This window comes from Symphodus melops, assembly GCF_947650265.1.
Source record: "Symphodus melops genome assembly, chromosome: 8".
Lineage (NCBI taxonomy): Eukaryota > Metazoa > Chordata > Actinopteri > Labriformes > Labridae > Symphodus > Symphodus melops.
Window position 1 is genome coordinate 11,342,356 of NC_136698.1, and position 18,852 is coordinate 11,361,207.

The 18,852-nt window shown below is 39.9% G+C and overlaps 3 protein-coding genes across 4 annotated transcripts in view; all 3 read right to left on the reverse strand.

Annotated features, from left to right (window-relative positions):
• Positions 1-2,819, reverse strand: part of atp13a3 (ATPase 13A3) — a 34,831-nt gene extending 32,012 nt beyond the window's left edge. The window contains exon 1 of the mRNA XM_079350301.1: positions 2,616-2,819. The gene's annotated coding sequence lies outside the window, so the exon portion shown is untranslated. The remainder of the gene's footprint in view (positions 1-2,615) is intronic.
• Positions 2,820-5,092: 2,273 nt separating this feature from the next.
• tmem44 (transmembrane protein 44) lies at positions 5,093-10,993 on the reverse strand. Of its 2 annotated transcripts, none has more exons than XM_079350303.1 (10): positions 10,733-10,993; positions 10,527-10,653; positions 10,360-10,450; positions 10,008-10,165; positions 9,620-9,706; positions 9,341-9,511; positions 8,787-8,948; positions 8,505-8,573; positions 8,271-8,399; positions 5,093-5,324 (listed from the first exon to the last, which is right to left on the reverse strand). In XM_079350303.1, exons 1-10 carry the CDS (start codon positions 10,915-10,917, stop codon positions 5,151-5,153), a joined length of 1,353 nt encoding a protein of 450 aa, XP_079206429.1. In that variant the 5' UTR covers positions 10,918-10,993; the 3' UTR covers positions 5,093-5,150. The 2 variants fall into 2 exon arrangements, with proteins under 2 accessions (XP_079206429.1, XP_079206430.1); XM_079350304.1 differs by having other exon boundaries at positions 5,236-5,324; positions 8,271-8,349.
• A 709-nt stretch (positions 10,994-11,702) lies between these two features.
• lsg1 (large 60S subunit nuclear export GTPase 1) lies at positions 11,703-18,060 on the reverse strand. Its single transcript, XM_079350302.1, has 14 exons — positions 17,627-18,060; positions 17,075-17,201; positions 16,044-16,164; positions 15,841-15,927; positions 15,634-15,720; positions 15,471-15,531; positions 15,034-15,210; positions 14,079-14,429; positions 13,879-13,980; positions 13,645-13,779; positions 13,347-13,479; positions 13,049-13,128; positions 12,487-12,657; positions 11,703-12,344 (listed from the first exon to the last, which is right to left on the reverse strand). The coding sequence occupies exons 1-14, from the start codon at positions 17,723-17,725 to the stop codon at positions 12,165-12,167; spliced, it is 1,911 nt and encodes a 636-aa protein (XP_079206428.1). The 5' UTR covers positions 17,726-18,060; the 3' UTR covers positions 11,703-12,164.
• Positions 18,061-18,852: the final 792 nt, after the last annotated feature.

An 18,852-nucleotide genomic window follows, 5' to 3' on the forward strand; every position in this document is an offset into this window, starting at 1 on the left:
TCACGCAGTGTATTTCTGTGAAAAGCGTCTCTCATGCCACAGTGTGCATCCACAGGTAATGTCAGCAAAGCTACTCAAAGCCTCTTAAGGGTGCACTCACACGAGGTAATCCGTACCGTGCCCAGGCACGCTTCACCCCTGAAGTCCGGTTTGTTTGACCAGTGCGAGTGCTCCGATCCCTGCTCGAGCACGGTATACTTCCATGGCACTGGCACGCTTGGAAGAGGTGTGCTTTGGTAATGTACAGTTCATGCACAAGGCGGGTACACAGCGTTAACAGCCTTTATCATGGAGGAATCCCAGCGTTTTACGTCTGTGTCAGACTAAAATAACTCAAAATAAGCCACAAAGTCTGTAAAGTAGCTGCCATGTTCTCTGTGTTGTTCTCCGATGTGCAGACGAGGACCCGACAGCACGTCTTTTTTTCCCCTCTCTCTCTCCTGAGTCCGCCCGTCTCGCTAAGGACACCTCATAATTACGTAAAGCCATGCATGTGCTGTAATACGACGTTGTGTTGGAGAGTCCACCGCGCTCAGGCCTGGTTCATCCTGGCAATGGTGTACGGTATGGGACAACTTTGCTAGTGTGAGCCCATACTGGAAATAAACCTGCAAATGTATCTTATCTGAATAAAAATGTAAGTATTAAATCACTGAAGTCACACACAGTAATTTACTTTGCCATCAAACATTTTTATTAATAAAATGTTTTAGTAGCACAAAGTTGCTGGACTGGCTGTAAGTCAATTATCTTGCAAAATCTACAACGTGAAGACTGCACCTTTAAAATCCACATCAGAGTAATTTACTGGCAAAGGATTTCAACATGAATCAAAATACAGCCAGACACAAAATAACAATGAGCAAGGCATTACTTTAAGGCCACAAATGTGATGTGGACATAAGAAGCCATTAAGTGAAGCACCTCTGGAGGAGCATCAAAGAAGGAGCCACTGTGAGAGAGCAGACCAGAGACAGTGTGCATGCAACAGCTGTTACCCTGCTGCTTCAACAGTCACAGCTTCAGGGTAGACTGTCCAAGAGAAAGCCACAGTTGAAAATAACTCACATGACAACTCCTCCACTGTTTGCCTGAAGGCTTGTGGGAGAATCTGGAATAAAGTGAAGTGGGAAAGTTGTAGTCTAGACCCCATTGCAATCGACAATTAATGACAGGACTTGTGAGGGGGATAACTATTGACTCAGAGTTCACGTGTTTTGAGAGGTGACTCAAAGTATTAAAGGCCAGATGTGAGAAACGGATGTGTACATATGCCAAAAGGGTAGTCACAGGGTATTGACACATGCTCAACTATGTTCACAAAATGTGTAAAGACCCGCAGGCAAAGTCATCACAGTTATATCTGTACACTACAAAGCAAAATGTGGTTCCTAACAAATTTGTTGAGCTACACAGAAAGTTGACAAGATGGTTTTGATACCAACTCGATTCTGGATTCTGCTTGTCAGGCAAAGGCTTTTTAACCGTTACTGATCAATATTGAACGTTGTCACCCTTCATTAAATTTTAAGGAGCATCATGAGTATGAATTAGTGTTACTTTGTGTGATGAACAAGACAATGAACATTATACGCTTCAATCCTAACCCAAAATGTTCCGCCCGTTTGCAACAGTTTGTTGTCTAATTATTGCTTACTCTTTATTCAGCTGTGTTTTACAGCCCACGAGGACATTCCTACTATATTTACGATCCAAATAAGCTGCATACTGAAGATTTCAGACACTCTTGTTTCAATGTTGGAGTGAGTATTTAGTGTGCTTTCGGTCCTGGCTGCCTTATAGAACAGTTTTCTCTGTATCACCCATTCAATTATGTCCCAGAATAACACAACGTCGAGCGCATAGTCTATAAAAGCTCTAAAAGCTGTTTCCTGTGTGTGAGTTTTTAAGATTTTCTCAAACTGATAAGCAGCACTGAGTAGATGACATCCCTGACTGTTGACCAGAGTGACAGGTGTTTCAGAGGCCACTCAAACTAACAGGGAAGACATTCAACAGCTTAAACAATTATATTTCTAATGAAACCATTGCCTTTATTGAATGAAAAGTAACTCCAGATTATCATAGCCACTACCTTCACAACATCAGTGACCAATGAGCAAATTCATAACTGCAGAAACAAATCTCTCAAACGCGTACAACTGATCCGGTGTACAATGTTACAGGTTAGCTTTATACTAACTAGCCGTTCAACACATCATGGACGGATACTCTGTATTTCCGACCATAAATCGTGGCTGTAATCCCCGGGCTGCCAGGTAAGAGCCTCATCGGTAAAGACGAAGAAATCGCTGGATGACGGCTAGCTGGCTAATGTTAGCAAAGCTCCATTGTTAGAAAGCTCATTAGTGCCTGACTGGACAACAGCGTCATTGTGTCTTCCCTTGGCCATCCTGCTTTCGGTTTCAGATACTGTTACAGGATGTTTGTTTGTTTTTTTATGTTTCAATGGCAACCACAACCGGTTCTCCGTACACCCGCTATGTAGCCGCCGTTAGCTTAGCCCTGACGTTAGCGGCTGACACACATGGGTTGATGATGACAGCGATGGAGGCAAAACCCACCAAACGTACGAGAGAGGAAAACACACTCACCCAGAACCACCTGGACACTCTGAAGATCACCTCCGAGTCATTGTGAGGTGAGAGCGGCTGTTATCTGAAGGAAAACGTCGTTGAAGTGTAAAGAGGGCTGAGTTTAATGGCAAAATGTTGGCTGAGCGGAGGACTGCTGGGCTGACAGCTCAGCGGGACAGACTGAGTACTACAGCAGTTAAGTGAACTGGCCTGAACTGGCTGTCTGACGGCAGGAAGTGACGCCTCGTGATGTCACGGGTGGACCACGCAAGGTGAACAGTGCGCCCCATCACCAATAAGATAATATAAGTACAGTGAAAGGGTCACTCAGTGTCCTGTTGTCCCTCTGTATAACAGCAGTGAATGAACATAACAGATGGCGGTATCATCATAAGAAAGTGAGCCATTGTTAGTGACTGATGATGCAGGGACTCAAATGGTAGCCTGCTGTGTATGTGCAGGTAATTCTGATTTTTAAAATGAGATTTAAATGTTGCAACATTATTAGACAAATGCATTGGCTGGCCCTACACTAGGCTACAAGATGATTACAGGGACTTTATATAAAAAAAATGTTGTATCAAAATGTAGGCTATTTTTACATTATGCTCCCATGGCTTATATTTCCACTAAAGGTTGTATAAATTCTTACTACTAGAACCTATATCCATTAATCCAGGAAGTATGAAAAACACTGTGCACACATGTCAGCCAGCATCAGTCAAATATTAGCAAGGATCCAGATAAATAGACAAATAACCATCTGAAAATTTGATGGATCAGTATTTGCTTTTTTATTAGACTTTCTATAATTCTTTCTGAGCAATATAATTTACACAGCTGTTTAACACACTGGCAGCCTACTAACAAGAACCTTTTGTTTCGAATCTTTCCTCTTTATACAAACAACTCACACAGTCTATGTTGTATAATTATTTTTTCCAGTTATTGAGTAACAACAAGGTAACCATTTATCAGTGCATAGTGTCTCGTAACGCATTCACTGTAACTATTTAAGAATGGTGTATCTCCTGAACAATAAAACGGCTCCCTCCTCCATTTCTGGCAAACTACAGCAAAAATGTCCAGCAGGCTCAAATCATCACACCTCTTCCCTGTCCTCTGCAGAGGAGCGATCGCTGACGCACGAGCCAAGAAAAACAGAAAGGCCCGTTCCCCACTGCTGCTTCAGATGTGCTAATCCATTCTCTTCATCACCTCTGCAAACAAAATTCCACATTTTTATAGGGACACAGCTTGTTGTCTTTGGTTCAGTCTCAGAGGTGACAACGAAGAGGCCCAGAGGTAGACTCGTGCTTGCTCAGCATTCATGACATCAGACGGCTTTAATGGAATACAAACACCTAATTTCTGTCTTTGCTTTGTGAACCATTTGTGAAACACTAAAAGCCGAAACTTGCTTTTGATTTTTTCTAAAATTCTCAGATTGACATCAACCTTAAACCCAGAACCGCTAAGAAAAAATATTTGCAATTTGAGCTAAGCATTATGTGTCAGTGATCTTGATGAACATCTCAGATTTCTGCAAGCTATTTGCTTAGGGTACATTCCAGCAATATGAGACAGCTCTATAGGCATCAGTAAGCACTTTATAGCTTTTTAATTGTTTACACTTTGGTCACTACCCAGAGGAATTGAAGATAAAACTGTTGCAGTTATAAGACATGAAGAACTGGCATCAGATGGACAGGACAATATATCTGAAATAGGGATTTTAAGAAGATTGTTTAATTTCGATGTTGTGAATCATCTTCAAGACATATTATGGCTTAAAGATTATATTGACTGATAAAACAATCTGTTTGGTTTAATTAATTTGCACTCCTGGTATAAGCAATTCTGTTGTTGAACACTAAGAGTCATTTCCCAATCATTTTTTCCAAAACAACACTTCAGGAAATGTAAGAGGGAGGAGTAAATGATGCTTTATAACTTTGCTCTTATCTGTGTATTGTTCCATTATCAGGTATTAGGAAGTCCCTTCAGTAAAAAAATGCCATGGTCTGTTGCTCCATTATCATCCCCTAAAGCTACAGAGCAAAGAAACAGACAGAGGTCATAGGGATGATGGAGAGGATGGGGGGAGCCCAGGCCGTCTAGTCTGGGGCTTATCTGCTCCACTGGTCCTTTTCCCAGTCCAGCCCTGATAACCCAGGTCGACTAGCAAAATGCAGGATATGACCCAATAACCTTGCAAGGCAGCAGGGGCCAATATTGTTTTATTATGGGAGGCCTTTTCTTTTAAATTCCCCTTCAGATCAGCTTCATCAGGCTTAATTAATACTTTCAGGACAGACCTTTGACCGCAGCTGTAATTTGCTTTGTACACTGACAAACCTGCAACTATAGTACAACGCAATTTCCAGCTGGGCCAAGACTTACAATTTTCAGCATCAATCTACCCACACTGGCCAGTTGAGGTGATGGAAAATATATACAGTATTACAACCATAAAACAAATTAGAGAAAACCGGTCAACGTTTGCACTTCTTTTTAATTACACTTGAATGAATCCAGCAGATGTGTAGGACATTACTTATGGTCATCTTTACCACACAGAGTTCTCTGTGGGAGTCCAGACATTATACGGGTGCATAGTTTACAGGGTTTGGAGTCTTTTGGCCATCCTTCGAGTGGAAAGTCAGCCCTCTCCCGTTGTTTAGCTCTCGGATCATTCCACTGGGCATTTGCCGCTTCAAAATCCCACTGAAAAATGGACAGGTCATAAAAAATTAAATAAAAAACATTTAAAAGGTTTATGATGAGTCATTAGAGCCATTGCAGCCAATAAATTAATTAACTTTTAATTGTTGTGCTTTTAAAAATAATTCAAAAAGTTATTTGTATTGGTATTTTTCCATCAATTGACTAAATGTCTGGTAGCTGTTGCAGTTGGTTTATTTTAAGCATATTTTATACTTATATTTTTTTGTACTGTACCTGATTTAATGCTAGTTATTATAAGCAGGGAGAGATCCTGAAATCATATTTCTTATGACTCAGGGTGTGTGAGAGAAACAGCTTAATGTCAAGAATGCAAATGATTTACATCTGTTTGCACACAGACTTAAGTCCATGCCAGGAGGCATCACACAGGGGACCATAAACATGTCCCAAAATAGAAGAGGGTAAAACAGGCCCCCTTATAGACAAGGCAAATATTTTGCAATACTTCCTAAGCAGACAGACCCAACCCAATGCTAGTCTTTAATCAAAGACCCTTTACAGCAGAACAATTGAAGTACAAGGCAAACCTCTAACAAATCCACCCCTCACTGTACCCCTCAGCATCCCCTCCCTCCCTCACCTCCACCTCAGTCTCACCCCAACAAAGAGCAAACACTCAGCAGAAATGTGTAAGAAACACACAGACAGCACAATGGACAATTCAAGCTGCTGGCTCGTTTGCGCAGGGAAGGAGACAAATTGTCATGTTTTGTTTATTAAATATTTCATACATTTTAACACTAAAATCTCCTTTCTAACCTGGTTCGGCCCTTCAAACCTTTTTTACAGTTGGGTAACCTGTGGTTTAATGAATACAAAATGTTTTGTTACTAAATAACAAGTGGCAGCTTTCAGTAGTCTTTAACTCCTCATGCTTTGTGTTTTCAAAATAAAACATAAGACACAGCACTAACCTTTACGGAAACTTATCTTTTTACTTATTTACTAAGTGAACAGCTCGGGTGAAGTCTTACTAACATGTGAAAAAGTGTCAAAGAAAACAGATGGGAGATCTGTTCAGCACTGATCAGCAAAGATTTGCTCCTTCTTTTTAAGAGTTTACCGATTTCAAGCAGACTCTCCTAAGCTGTCCCAATAATTCTTCATTTTTGGAGGCCTTTATAGTTCTTAAGAAAGACCTCCTTCCACAACGCCAAATAAAGTAGCATGTTTTAATGCGTACGACATAGAAATTCTTTTTTTGTAAAGCCTTTACTTCTCTATACTTACTGTGCCAAGAGCATTCATTGGCCTTTCCTGTTTGTTGAACAGTATCAAGCTGCAATTGTTTGCCCACACATCGTTTAGCTTTGTTTCACATTAAATGACATCCTCTGTATTTGTCTTGGCTTATAGCATCACTGTGAGGGAGTTTCACTTGTGGCTGTAAATTTCAGGGCTTGAAAGGATGAGGCTTGTAATTTCATTCTCCCTTTAACTTAAAACTTTTCAAAAGGGAATGCATTATAAAATCCAAAATGTCCTCTACAACAAGAATAGTATCCACTATGAAGCCAATATTTAACTCTGGGCACAGTTGCATTACGCCACTCTCGACTTTAAGTTCTGGGTTAAGATACAAACCCTAATTCTCAGAACAACTCTCTCCATACACTTGAACACACACACACACACACACACACACACACACACACACACACACACACACACACACACACACACACACACACACACACACACACACACACACACACACACACACACACACACACACACACACACACACACACACACACACACACACACACACACACACACACACACACACACACACACACACACACACACACACACACACACACACACACACACACACACACACACACACACACACACCTCTCTTAAGGGTTTGACTCATCGATCTTTCATGGATATGCTGACCACTGCCTTCTCACTAAACCTCTGACAGCTGTCTTGACTTACTTCCCTCCGAGTCACATGGAAGACGCACACAGCTAAAAAAAACCCCAAAACATCCCGTCCTTTTTGCTTGTTCTTCTTAAGAGTTCCTCCAAAGTCTGGACTTTCATTTGCTCAAAATAAAATTGATATATGACGCATGTGAGGTCATCTAATATCACAAAGACAAAGAGAGATTCTTATAGTATAAGAAAGCGTTTCAAGACTGGAAGAGGGGTCTGTGATTAATTTTCAGTGATCACACTGTAACTTTTTTTTGAAAAACACTCTCTAGATGAGTATTTTCATCATTAAGGTGGCAAAAACATGGGGCTCTGTGAGACTGTGCAGTGTACTCTTTGTTTTGTTACACTTTAAGACAAAGTCATACAGGTAAAGCAGTAGTTAGTCAAACATTGAGGATCAGCCTTAACTTTCACCTCTTTGTGAACTTCAGTGGATAATTTATGATGTCTATACAAGACTTTAGTTATACACCAACCCCATTATGTTATCATGCTGTCTCCACCTAGTGGCAGACTATCAGAAATACACTTGCAACTAAATTTAATAAAAAACACTACCTCCCTTTTCGGTAATAATTACATGAAGGCAAAGCTATTCCTGAATACGTTCAGTGTATTTGCTCACTAAAGAATTGTGCATTGCATGTGATAGCTCAATGACTCAATGACAAATTCTCTAATCAATAAGGTTACTCAAGTTAGTTTGATGGCAACATCTAAAATAATATTTAAATGTAAATAACCTTTAAGATAATCAAATTGAATTTTGTTAAACATCTTTTGAGATGTACATCGCTTTGGACATAAGCAGCTGCAAATTTAAACTTTCACCTTGGAACAATTTCAATATTTTAAAAATCTATTTTAAAATAATTGGTAAGAGTGTGGAAGTTAGTTGGGTAGCAAAATAAAAAAAACTAAACGATTATTTCACTTAAAGAGACAAGACATTATTTAAATGTTAGGTAGTCCAACTCACCTCCAGATCAGAGCTTTCCAGTGAGGAGTCGCATGATGTGTCCGAGGAGAAACCGTTGACTCTCACCTCTCGCATTGTCCTGTGGAGAGACCGGTCCTCCTTAGACAACGTCACCACCTTCAGGCATGTCTGCAGCAAATAAAGTAAATATTCAACTACAGTAAAAACCACTGATTACATCAATGGAGTGGAAAGTGTATTTCTTTATCACACCAGATTCTTCCCTTTACTTACTTTGCTTGCAGGTTGAGTACCCATATCAATATATCGGCCCATATCAGAAATCCTCTGGGTTTTTTCTGTCTTTGAAGAAAAAGAGCAATATAGACTTGAGTAATAAAATAATCAAACGAAGGCATTTGGGAGAAATCGTTATCAGAGGTGCTCCTTAGAAGATCTATAATTGTTTTACTTGAATGCAAATCTAAGCTGATGCACATCCGGAGAAATAATGGGTGAAGTGTCACAATTTTCCCCAAAATACTGTTTACAAAGACATGAAGTATGAATACTTACCTCTGTTTGTGCTGATGAATTAATTTGTTGTTTGCTTTGTCTATTCTTGACAGCATTATCCTCACTGGTGAGTCCTGAGCCACCTAACAGGCTCTCTGTATCCAGAGAAAAGCTATTTAGCTGCCGTCTCGTTCCTTTTCGGCACCAACACATGACTAGGATCTGATAGCATTTGATTTAAGGCCAAAAAATAACACATGGACGGACATGTCCAGTTCATACATTCATATGACCTGGTTTTAAAAATTAAATTCCAAGATTATAGTATGACGGTCTTCTCATCTACTTCATATTCATGGCATTAGTGAGTAGAGAGTATTTTATTCTCATTTCTATCACAGCTGTCAATACTGCTTCTGTTAGTCTAAAAACAAACTCCTGAGAATTTTTTTCTTGGAAAAAAAAAAAAACTACCACTGAAGGTTTAGTAACTCTGGCCAAATTAACATTTTGGTACTCATCACCCTTACTGTTTTGATGTGCTTGTGTGTTATTCTGGTTTTAGACAGAGTGATCAACTGATATTCACACTGTTATATACTATATGAGGATACAAGAAGGTCTAGGTAGACGCAGCACAGTGCTGACAGTAGCCACGGCAGGACTCTTAAAACAAACGTAAAGTTGGTGTCGTAGATGAGAATGGCAGCAGCATAGAGAGCTCCAGCCATTGAGCACAGGAGTCCCGAATAAACATAGGGCCAGGTCAACATCTGTCCTCTGTACTTAAGGTGGGAAGAGAGAGAGAGAGAGAGAGAGAGAGTTGAAATTATATTAACTTTGGGAATCAGAGAAGAGGAAGTCTGACACCAAAACACTGTTTTATCCCTTACTGCTCTGCTGAGTGCAGGTAACCTCGAGGTACAGGCCACTACAAAGGAGAGGAGGCCAAGTATGTAACCCAGGACTTCAGTTTTGTCCTGTATGAAAAAAAGTTGAAAATTGTTTATAGTCAAATGTAATACAAGGTAAATATTTTGACTCTTTCTATACAATATTGAGTAACATAAAGAGTCACATGTTTCAGAAACAATCTGTACATCAACTGAGTATGTTTTCATTTACACAACACTAAAAATAAAAGCCTGAAGGTAGATATCAGTGAACACATAACTTAGGCAGAGGTCAATATTCTTTAACTCATTTGTAAAATGCTGGCAAACACTTAGCAATATAACTCAAATTAATGCAACCAGCAACAGTGGAGGTGTATGTGCTCACTTGGAGGGTGACATGCAGCAGTTTCCTCCCACGTAGACTCGGCTCTAATGGGCAGTGTGTGACCCTGGACTGGAGAATTCCTCCTCCAACCGCCATAAGAACGCACACTGAAAGGAAGTGCTGCCTCCTCCGACTCCTTATCATCCTCTGCCTCTTTTCTAAAGAGAAAAGTGTCACACTTACTGTACATACAAAGAGATTTCTGAGGGTGAAACATACTCATCTGAGGAACACCTTCTTTCTGTTTTGGACCACTTGGGTGCTGATATAAACACACGTACCCACATAATTTAACATTGTAATGATGTTTGATTGTTTGATATGTTTTATTATTTCATTTCTTTATACTTACCTGCCTGTGAATTCCAGCACAGGAGCACAGGGAGGCAGGAAGAAATAACATGGACAAAATCCACAGCAGAAACAAAAGTGCCCATTAAGACCTGCAGAGGAAGGAAAGGAAATAAGTTCTGGCTGACTTCAAAATACAATAAATACCATCATTAAAGAAAAATGTACCAAAATATACAGCTGACTGGACAGAATTGCTCCCACTGTGTTGCACAGGTTACCGATGCATCTGTACAAGGATGTTAACGTTTCTCCAGGATTTTCTCTCCGATTTTTGCACCTCTGATATACGAGCCTGAAACAAGCCCGATTTTTTTAGTACTAGAAACGTTACAAAAATATCTGGACCCAATTTTGTATCCGAAGCTACTTACAGGAAGCATGACAGCAGGCAAAGCAGCGCAGACAGACAATTTAGGCCGATGGATGCGCAAAGTTTGTCTGCGTCGCGAGACAAGCAGGTAGAGATTGAATCCACGCAATAGTCAAATAGGCTGGAGAGAGAAGTACCGGTAGTTTCTCTACTAGCTTTACGTCCCTTCATATTTATTACAGACATGCGTACGTTTCGTCTTGCTGAGACAAACAATAAATAGCCTACATGCAGCACCTGTGCAGACACGCGGAGACATGGAAAGTCGCGCGTCAAACGCGCAAGAGCAGCAAGGGGAAGGCGTGCCGCGTGCGTATATGAGGGTGGAGCTCACCTTAGATTTACATTATGACAAACTGTTGTGCCAAATACAAGTGGAGCTTATCTAGACTTTATTCACAACTTCTCTTTCAGTGTTATTTTATATTTCAAATTTAAGGTGGTCACTTGCACTACAGTCTCAAGTTTATTTGAAGGCTCAGTTCATGTGGTGATGAGGATTTTAGTTGTTTTATAATAACCTTGATTTCAAGTCATTAAAGACAGTCTGAAGTTAATAGAAACGTTTTAAAGTTAGGCTATATCTCTAAAATGACAAGTGTCCAGTTCGTTTTAGAAAGGGCTCTGTTTGTGTTTGGCAATTTAAGGAAATTTTTCTCTAATCATTGTTGAATTGTGTCCTCTGAGCAAAATCAATCTTGCCCTTTGTGGCAGACTATTCTATTTACTAAACTAGGCAGTCAATTAAAGCAGTGGACAATCAATGAATGATGTGTACCTATTAGAAACAGCAGCCTAGAGTTTGCTTGACTGGATGTTAAATCTCTTCAAAAAAAGAGAGAAAGGACAGAACATCAATAAATAACACATTTCTGTGTCAATCATTATTCAAAGGGAATTTTACCAGTGTGAAGTGATCACCAGTGATAGTACTTCATTGAAATAAACAAACAAAATGACAGACTAATACAAAAACTTCCAATTTATTTCATAATAGATCTTTACATTAATCAGAACCATATACTGATTCAAGCAACAACCCACATAGGCTTATGCACCTGCTAAATAAAGACTACACAACTGTGTTTTGGAAACATCATGAAAATACAGATTGAAAAACTCCTGTTCAATTCATCTTAAAAAAAAAAAAAAAAGGTCACAGCCTCTGGATGTTGAGTCTCTTTCTGAACACGGCGGTGATATCAGGTTTACTTTTCACCAGAATTATTTCAAACCAGGGCAGCAGTACATTAGATATTATGCACCTCATTTCTAAAACATAATACAGCCAGACCTTTCCATACAAATGAGGCATGAATCTATCTACAGCTACTGCTCAGCAATAATCCTTCGGAATCACACGTATGCATTTTTTTTTTTTCCCATTCCAGTTGAAATGTTCTTTCAATAAAGTTTTTAAGTAAAGATTTTCGTCAGGCGTCCAGATGCCTGTTAAGACGACGTACTTTCTCCTTCTTGTTCCTGTTGCCGTGCTTTTTCCAGGGTTTTCCTGCCGCAATCTCTAATCCATCTTTTGCTGGGCCGACAGGTCCACTACCTGGTTTGTAGCCCATGACAGACTGGACCCCCTTGGACAGCGCACGCACATTCTCCTGAGGACAGAGATCCATCAGCTGTTAAACATTTTACTTTACAATAAATCACTTTTCTGCAGCAGACAGACCTTTACTCTTTTTCTTACCAGTTTTAACTGCATGTTTCGAACAAAAAGTGAAAGGGACTCGGTTGAAGTACCTGATGGAAGAAGTTCTTGTCAACCACATTTTCAATTCTCTTGATTTTGTGTTTATTTGTTGTTGCAGAGAGGTCACAGTTGTCCACGTCTGTGTTCAGGAACTTGCTGTGCTGTGGCTGGAAGTCTTCAGCTTTAATGTGAGGAGGAGGATGGCAGTAGAGAAGCTTTCCCTGTAAGGAGTCAACATAGTGGGGAAAAGGATTTTATATTCAGCATGTTTCAATATCACTTCTAGAACCTATGGTGTAGCAACAAAAGAAATTGTAGGAATGAAAATTCTGTAAATCATAAGTTCAGGATATGATATGTAACAATTTCAAAAGCTAGTCAAATATGAAGTCACATTATATAGAGGTCACTGCTGTCTTGTTAAATATATAGCAGACAATGTAGATGCTGCTTTATGCCCACCAAGACATAGTCTGCCTCAATATTTTGTCATGTAGGAGATTGCTTTGCCCACTATACAACCATCACCTCTTCCAAGAAAACATATGTCAAAACAACAAGTAATGCACGAGTGGATGTTATTATACAATCTGATTCTGGCATGGCACTTACACTGACATAATCCTTCAGAATGTAACGGGCAGATCTGGACTGATCAGGCTGGCCATGTGTCGTCATAAATCCTCTCATGTCTGACACGGGGAGAAAACACAGTGATACGCTTTAAACAGATTGTACACACGATGCTTTAAACAGATTGTACACACGATGCTTTAAAAACACACACACACAAAGAGAACATGAATATTCATTCAAGACAAACGAAAGGTGAGTCACATTTAAATTGGTGCTTTACTCTTAAACATGACAAATGAGGTGGTCGGATCACTCTTAAGGCTGACAGACTTACATCCATAAGCCATCAGCATCTCCTCAGAGGTGGGGCGTCTGTCAGGGTCTTCATCCTCTCGTGGTCGGATGATGTTGATGCCGTAGGTGCCTTCCAACACATGCCGAGGGATCAACTGACATATGTGAGAAATCTGTTAAGGACCTACAGTGTGTTGCAGATGGAATAAAAATCCTCAGGTGTGCCAGCCAGCATAACTCAAAACGTAAAGCCTCTGGCCACAGCCTTCGCAGCCGCACTAAAAGTAACAGCTGCAGACCTTGTTCCAACGAAAACGCGTAAAGGATATGAGGGAGACTGCAGGAACGTGGTCTCTCATCTGGTCAATGGACAGGATCCCAGAACAGATCATCTCAGCTTTGGTTGAAACAAAAGAGGGCATGACCAGACCCGGGCAGTCACACAGACACAGGCTTTGATCCACATACAAAGTCTGTGAGACATGTCAAGAAAAAAAAACACCATCAGTCACATCTTAGGCTTTTTTGTTGTTGTTGTGTTCATAGTAAGATCTTTAAAGAGTCATTTGTACCTGGAAGTGCTTAGTGTGGCCAGGAGTGGCTGAAACAGACACCTTCTTGTTCCTTAGAATAGTGTTGATGCTGGAACTCTTTCCAACGTTAGGATACCCCACCTGTTCACATTTATATACGTGTAAAAAATAAGTTACTGAGATGAATAATCTTTAAAAGTGATTAACAGTGCTTGTGGGAGGGCCAACTTTTTACCCACCAGTCCCACAGTCAGTTGTCCGTCTTTACACCTCGGCCCGTTGTGAACAGCCTTGAACATGTCCAGCAGCTCGTCCATGTGCAGCAGCCGGCTCGAGTTACGGAAGGAAGACTCGCTGGATGAGCCAGCGCCCCCTTCCTCCTCTTCGCCCTCGTCTTCTGAGCAGGTGTGCCATGCATCCTCATCTACAGTTATCCTTTCCCGCTGCTCTTCTTCTGTACTACTGTCATCATTCTTCTTCGCCTCAGCCTCTCCGTGTGCTCCTTTTTCAGTCGCGATGTCTTCATTGTCTGGCTGTCCTTCATCTTCTGGGTCACTGTCTTCACGTTCTTCAACCTCCACTTCCATGCCCTGTGAGCAGAGATGTTGTTGTTACTACGTTTGGAAGGCAGTAAGGTGAAGACAATTCACAATCACAAGTGTTTCTTCTTAATCAAAAATATCTGAAATGACAAGCATATAAAATCCCCCTCCTCATAGGGAGAGAATCTGGATCATCACAGTTAAAGGTGTTAAAGGTACAAGGTCTGGAATGAGATTCCAGCTCCAATAAGAGACTGTACCACGTTTAGCACCATTAAAGTCAATCTGAAGAAGTGGCTGAAAAGAAACCAGAAGTGTCAGCACTCCTTTTAAATTGAAGCTTTTATGTGTCTTCTCAGTGTTCTTTGCTACTGTCATTGGTGTGTCAGTCGTCCAGTTCTTCTATCGTGTTGTAAATCTTTTTTTGTACTTCTTATTGTATTGTTGTTATTGTAATGTAATGTGTTATTTCTTCTGACCTGCCAGGGACTGCAGATGGAAAGTAGGCGTTGGCTAATTCTGGCATATTTACATTTATATGTTCATTAATATGCACTGTACCTTTTAAATAAAATAAACAATAATAATGAAAAAACGTAGAAGAAGTTATGCCTTGTTGTGGGTACAGCCGCTCAAACCTCCTCACCCTCACCTTTTCCTCTGCGTCCAGTCTGTCGCCCTCAGCCAATGCAGACCAGAAAACAGCCCTTATCCCCTCTTTCTGGAAGTATCTGGCCCATGCTCGCCTTTGCTCTCTGGTCAGGAGGTCAGCCTTGTTCACCAACAGCATGTTCACCTTATGCTCTGACACCTCCTTCACATACAACTCCTGGCAACACACAAAAGAAAACGTACACATAAAAAAGGTGACCTGAAATGTTCAGCTTGTTTTTTATGAAATGCTTTTTTCTGGTTATAAAATGAACAACAACGAGAACTCAAGGAGAAAGACGAACACATTCAAACAAGAGAAAATCTCTACATTACAAAAAGAATTGACAACATTGAGTGTGCAGAGATAGTAAATAATGAGGAAAAAAACAGGCATGTTTCATTTCAAACTACAGCAAATCTGCCTTATTAACTTACCAGATCAGGACATCGAAACAATAATGGATTTCTTGCGTCAACAATTTGAACGACGACATCGCTTCAAGGAAACACAAAAACAGTTTTTGCTTCAGTTCTGTGAAAACATTCTTTATTATTAGACGCACATTTTGCAGCATTTTTTTGTTTGTTTGTTTTTTACCTCCTCTCGATGACTCTCCATAGTTGTCTCCAGAACTCCAGGTTCCTCTCAAATGGGGTGAGAATCAACTTCTGTTCCTCCTCCAGCCTTTAGAGATAATACTCACAGTTAGACTGGTGATGCTGACTTTTCTATTTAGATGTCACATAGACCACGTGACAAACGCTGTTCTTGAATTTGTACACAACTTTCCAAACAACTACTCACTCTGCAAGCACTCGTCTCCACTCCAAGAAGCTTTCTTTCTCTGCTTGCTGAAGCGCCTCTGGGCTGGTGCTTTGATCCCAGTGGGGGCTTAAATTTAGTAGAGAGAAAGAGAGAGAGAGATCACACATTTAAACCAATTATTTCAAAACACTTTATATCGTTTCTTTATAAAATGAGCAAAATCTTTTTCTTTTCTTTTTTACCGGCGAGGAATTCTGAGGAAATGCTTGTTTTCTTCATGCAGTTTTTTCAGTCTGCTTTTCTCTTCTTCTGTTAATAAACCAGCTCTGGCTTCAGCTGGTACAAACTTGATGTTGAGTTTTTCTAAAAAAAAAAAAAAACAAAGCAAGACGTAACGATCGACAGAGGAATCGAGAGAAATGGGTATCTACAAGAAGTATCTATCGATATATATACCTGAAAAGGTGTACATATTGCGGTTAATTTATCAATTTTCAGACTGCATCTTCAAGGTACTATATTTCCCCCCCTGTTATGTCTCACCTTTACATGGGGGGAAGAAGTGATCCCCATACTATACTGTGTTTGGCTGTAGTAACAGAGGTGTAACAGGGGCGAGATGGCGGGGGCGAGCTGCACCGTGTGTGTGCATGTCCAAGTGTGTGTGTATGCGGAGCTCCTGCTGTCTCTCTCTACACCTTGTGGTTCCAAAATGTGAATTCAGACTTGGACTCCAATATTCTGACCTTATTGAATAAATATGAACGTACAAAGGTGTAACGATGACTGAGCTTAGTTACGGCATTTTTTTCCCCCAGTCGAGAACCATATTTACTTGTCTTTTCTTTTTTTTTGCAACAAGTGAATTTCCAGAGTTTAGGATTGTTTATCCTACGTTATGTTACACTGTGTACAACGAGTAGCATTCATTCCAGAAATTGTCCTCATACTTGCTGTCTATAACTAAACTTCAATCAGACCACATGAAAAATGCGTACATATTTTGTTAAGCACTGAAGGCAGAGACCACTTTGAACTGAACAGAAATTAGTTTGATATCTAAGTTACAGATGTCAGTGTCATTAAAAATACAAAAATGTACAACAAACATTCAGATTTCAGGTTGAGGGATGATTGTTTCACACACACACACACAAAACGGTGACTGAATGGAGCTATTAGTCTACTTAGGCTTGCTTTGCAACAAAGTGGCCAATGTGCAAATGTATCATTCAGCCAAAGAACTACAAGAGTGACGTGAGATTTTAATTACCCGCAACAAACTCTGTTCCTGCCAATTCTGCAGTGGCAAGAAAGTCGTCCATTGACGTCTGTTCTGTCACTGACTGAAGGTTCAGCCGTCCCCAGTCATAGCCATCGTTCAGCTCACTGGTGTGGATCTGTGCATGTGAAACAAAGGGGAAAAATACTTCAATTATAACTCTCAGAAAGGTCATTTTGACGGGACTGTTTGTAAAAACCCTCTGGTGCAACCCGAGGAATACAACTAAACAACAAACAAGGTTATTTTTTACAAAGAAACCAAGATAGTCGCCCACAATGCTTTATATTAAATAAATATGAACAAATAACATGTAGCCTATGTGTGTATTGCTTGTTGTGATTGGTGTAAAAAAAAAAATATTTTTAGCAGAAAAGTTATGATTCAAGACAGAGACTCTTCATGTCAGCTGCCTTCTTTACACCACAGCTGTTAATTGACAGTAGGCCTACAAACATGGCCAACATTTAGCCTGAAAACACATTATGAACAGTGACACTTTATTGTTAGTTTGGACGTTTTTAATCGAGCAAGTTGTCTCACCCACGAGTCTCCTCTCTTGTTTCCTCGACCTGCCTGAAGTCTCTCTTTTATCAGCGCTCTGCCCAGCCCGACTCCTCCGCCTGACTTCTTCTTACCCATCCTGATTCAGATGTTATAACCCCACTAATGTCGAGACACACAGCTAAAAGAGAAATATCTACCAAAGAAAACTGCCCTACATGTGCTGCACTCCTGGGCAGTACGTTGTTGACGTAAGTAGCGGAAGCGGGAGAAACCAATTGTAAATCATAGACGGAGGAGTAGACTTGATCTGTATTTAATCAATGTAAATTCCGACAACAGACATACAACATTTATGATTAATCAATCATTATCAGTGTCTATGTTAAAGCCGATTTAACGTTACGATTTAAGTTGACGTGATGGTACACATAGATGTAAATATCTACGATGGTACAGTCCAGCTTTTGTCCTACGTTCAAAGGTGTCCTAAAGAAAATACGGCAACAGTACGGGAGTTCCACGCGTCAGACAATCTTATCATACATTTGTTATCAACAGTCCACATGGATGTAATTTTTGGGTTAAATTGTAATTAAAATGTAAATGTTAAAATCACAAGGTAAAAATACGTATACAAATATATAATTAATGTATCACGTATTTTATCAGAAAGACAACAATGGGCTGATGTGAACCACAAGACGGCAGCATACGACAGCCAATCAAGAAGGCTCAGTTTACCTTACTTTCAAATAAATTCTCATTGACAGACGGATATCGTAAACTAACTATTTAAAGATATTCCTTTAATCATCTCACAACGGAGAAATTTACATTTTGAGGCTTACTTTGAACCAGTATCATGTTTAATATGTCTTGAGTCAATTGAGTGATTTTAAATAACACTTTGTTTGTACAATTTGGGTGGCAACTATGTTGGTTTCCTATCAAATTCCACATTTCCACAGGTTATACAGGTTACACTGCGAAACAATCGTATATTTAACTTAAAATATGAGAGAAACAAATTGTTTTTGTCTTGTTGAAGATGACTAATTAAATAGGCCTATTTTTTCCCACATCAAACTAATTACCACAAAATATATTTGGAATTATTTATTACGACCTCAGTTGTTTATTTATTTCTTCATTGTAAAAAAAAAATTGGTCTGCTTCAAAGTCTTATTTTCTTGTTCTACAATCGTGTAAACGATTACCCATCTTTTTTCATTTTAAAATTATTAACATTAACTGCATATAGA

Bases quoted from the DNA above. Each gene is read 5' to 3' on its own strand.
- lsg1 (XM_079350302.1), bottom strand. From the start codon at position 17,725: ATGGGTAAGAAGAAGTCAGGCGGAGGAGTCGGGCTGGGCAGAGCGCTG. The intron at 13,981-14,078 runs GTGGGTAAAAAG...AAATGTGAACAG, and splicing joins GACAACTGACTGTGGGACTG to GTGGGGTATCCTAACGTTGG. The intron at 12,658-13,048 runs GTAAGTGCCATG...GACTCCTTACAG, and splicing joins TTCTGAAGGATTATGTCAGT to GGAAAGCTTCTCTACTGCCA.
- tmem44 (XM_079350303.1), bottom strand. From the start codon at position 10,917: ATGTCTGTAATAAATATGAAGGGACGTAAAGCTAGTAGAGAAACTACC. The intron at 8,949-9,340 runs GTATCCTCATAT...AAATGCTATCAG, and splicing joins GCGTCTACCTAGACCTTCTT to ATCCTAGTCATGTGTTGGTG. The intron at 8,574-8,786 runs GTAAGTATTCAT...TTTTCTTCAAAG, and splicing joins ATTCATCAGCACAAACAGAG to ACAGAAAAAACCCAGAGGAT.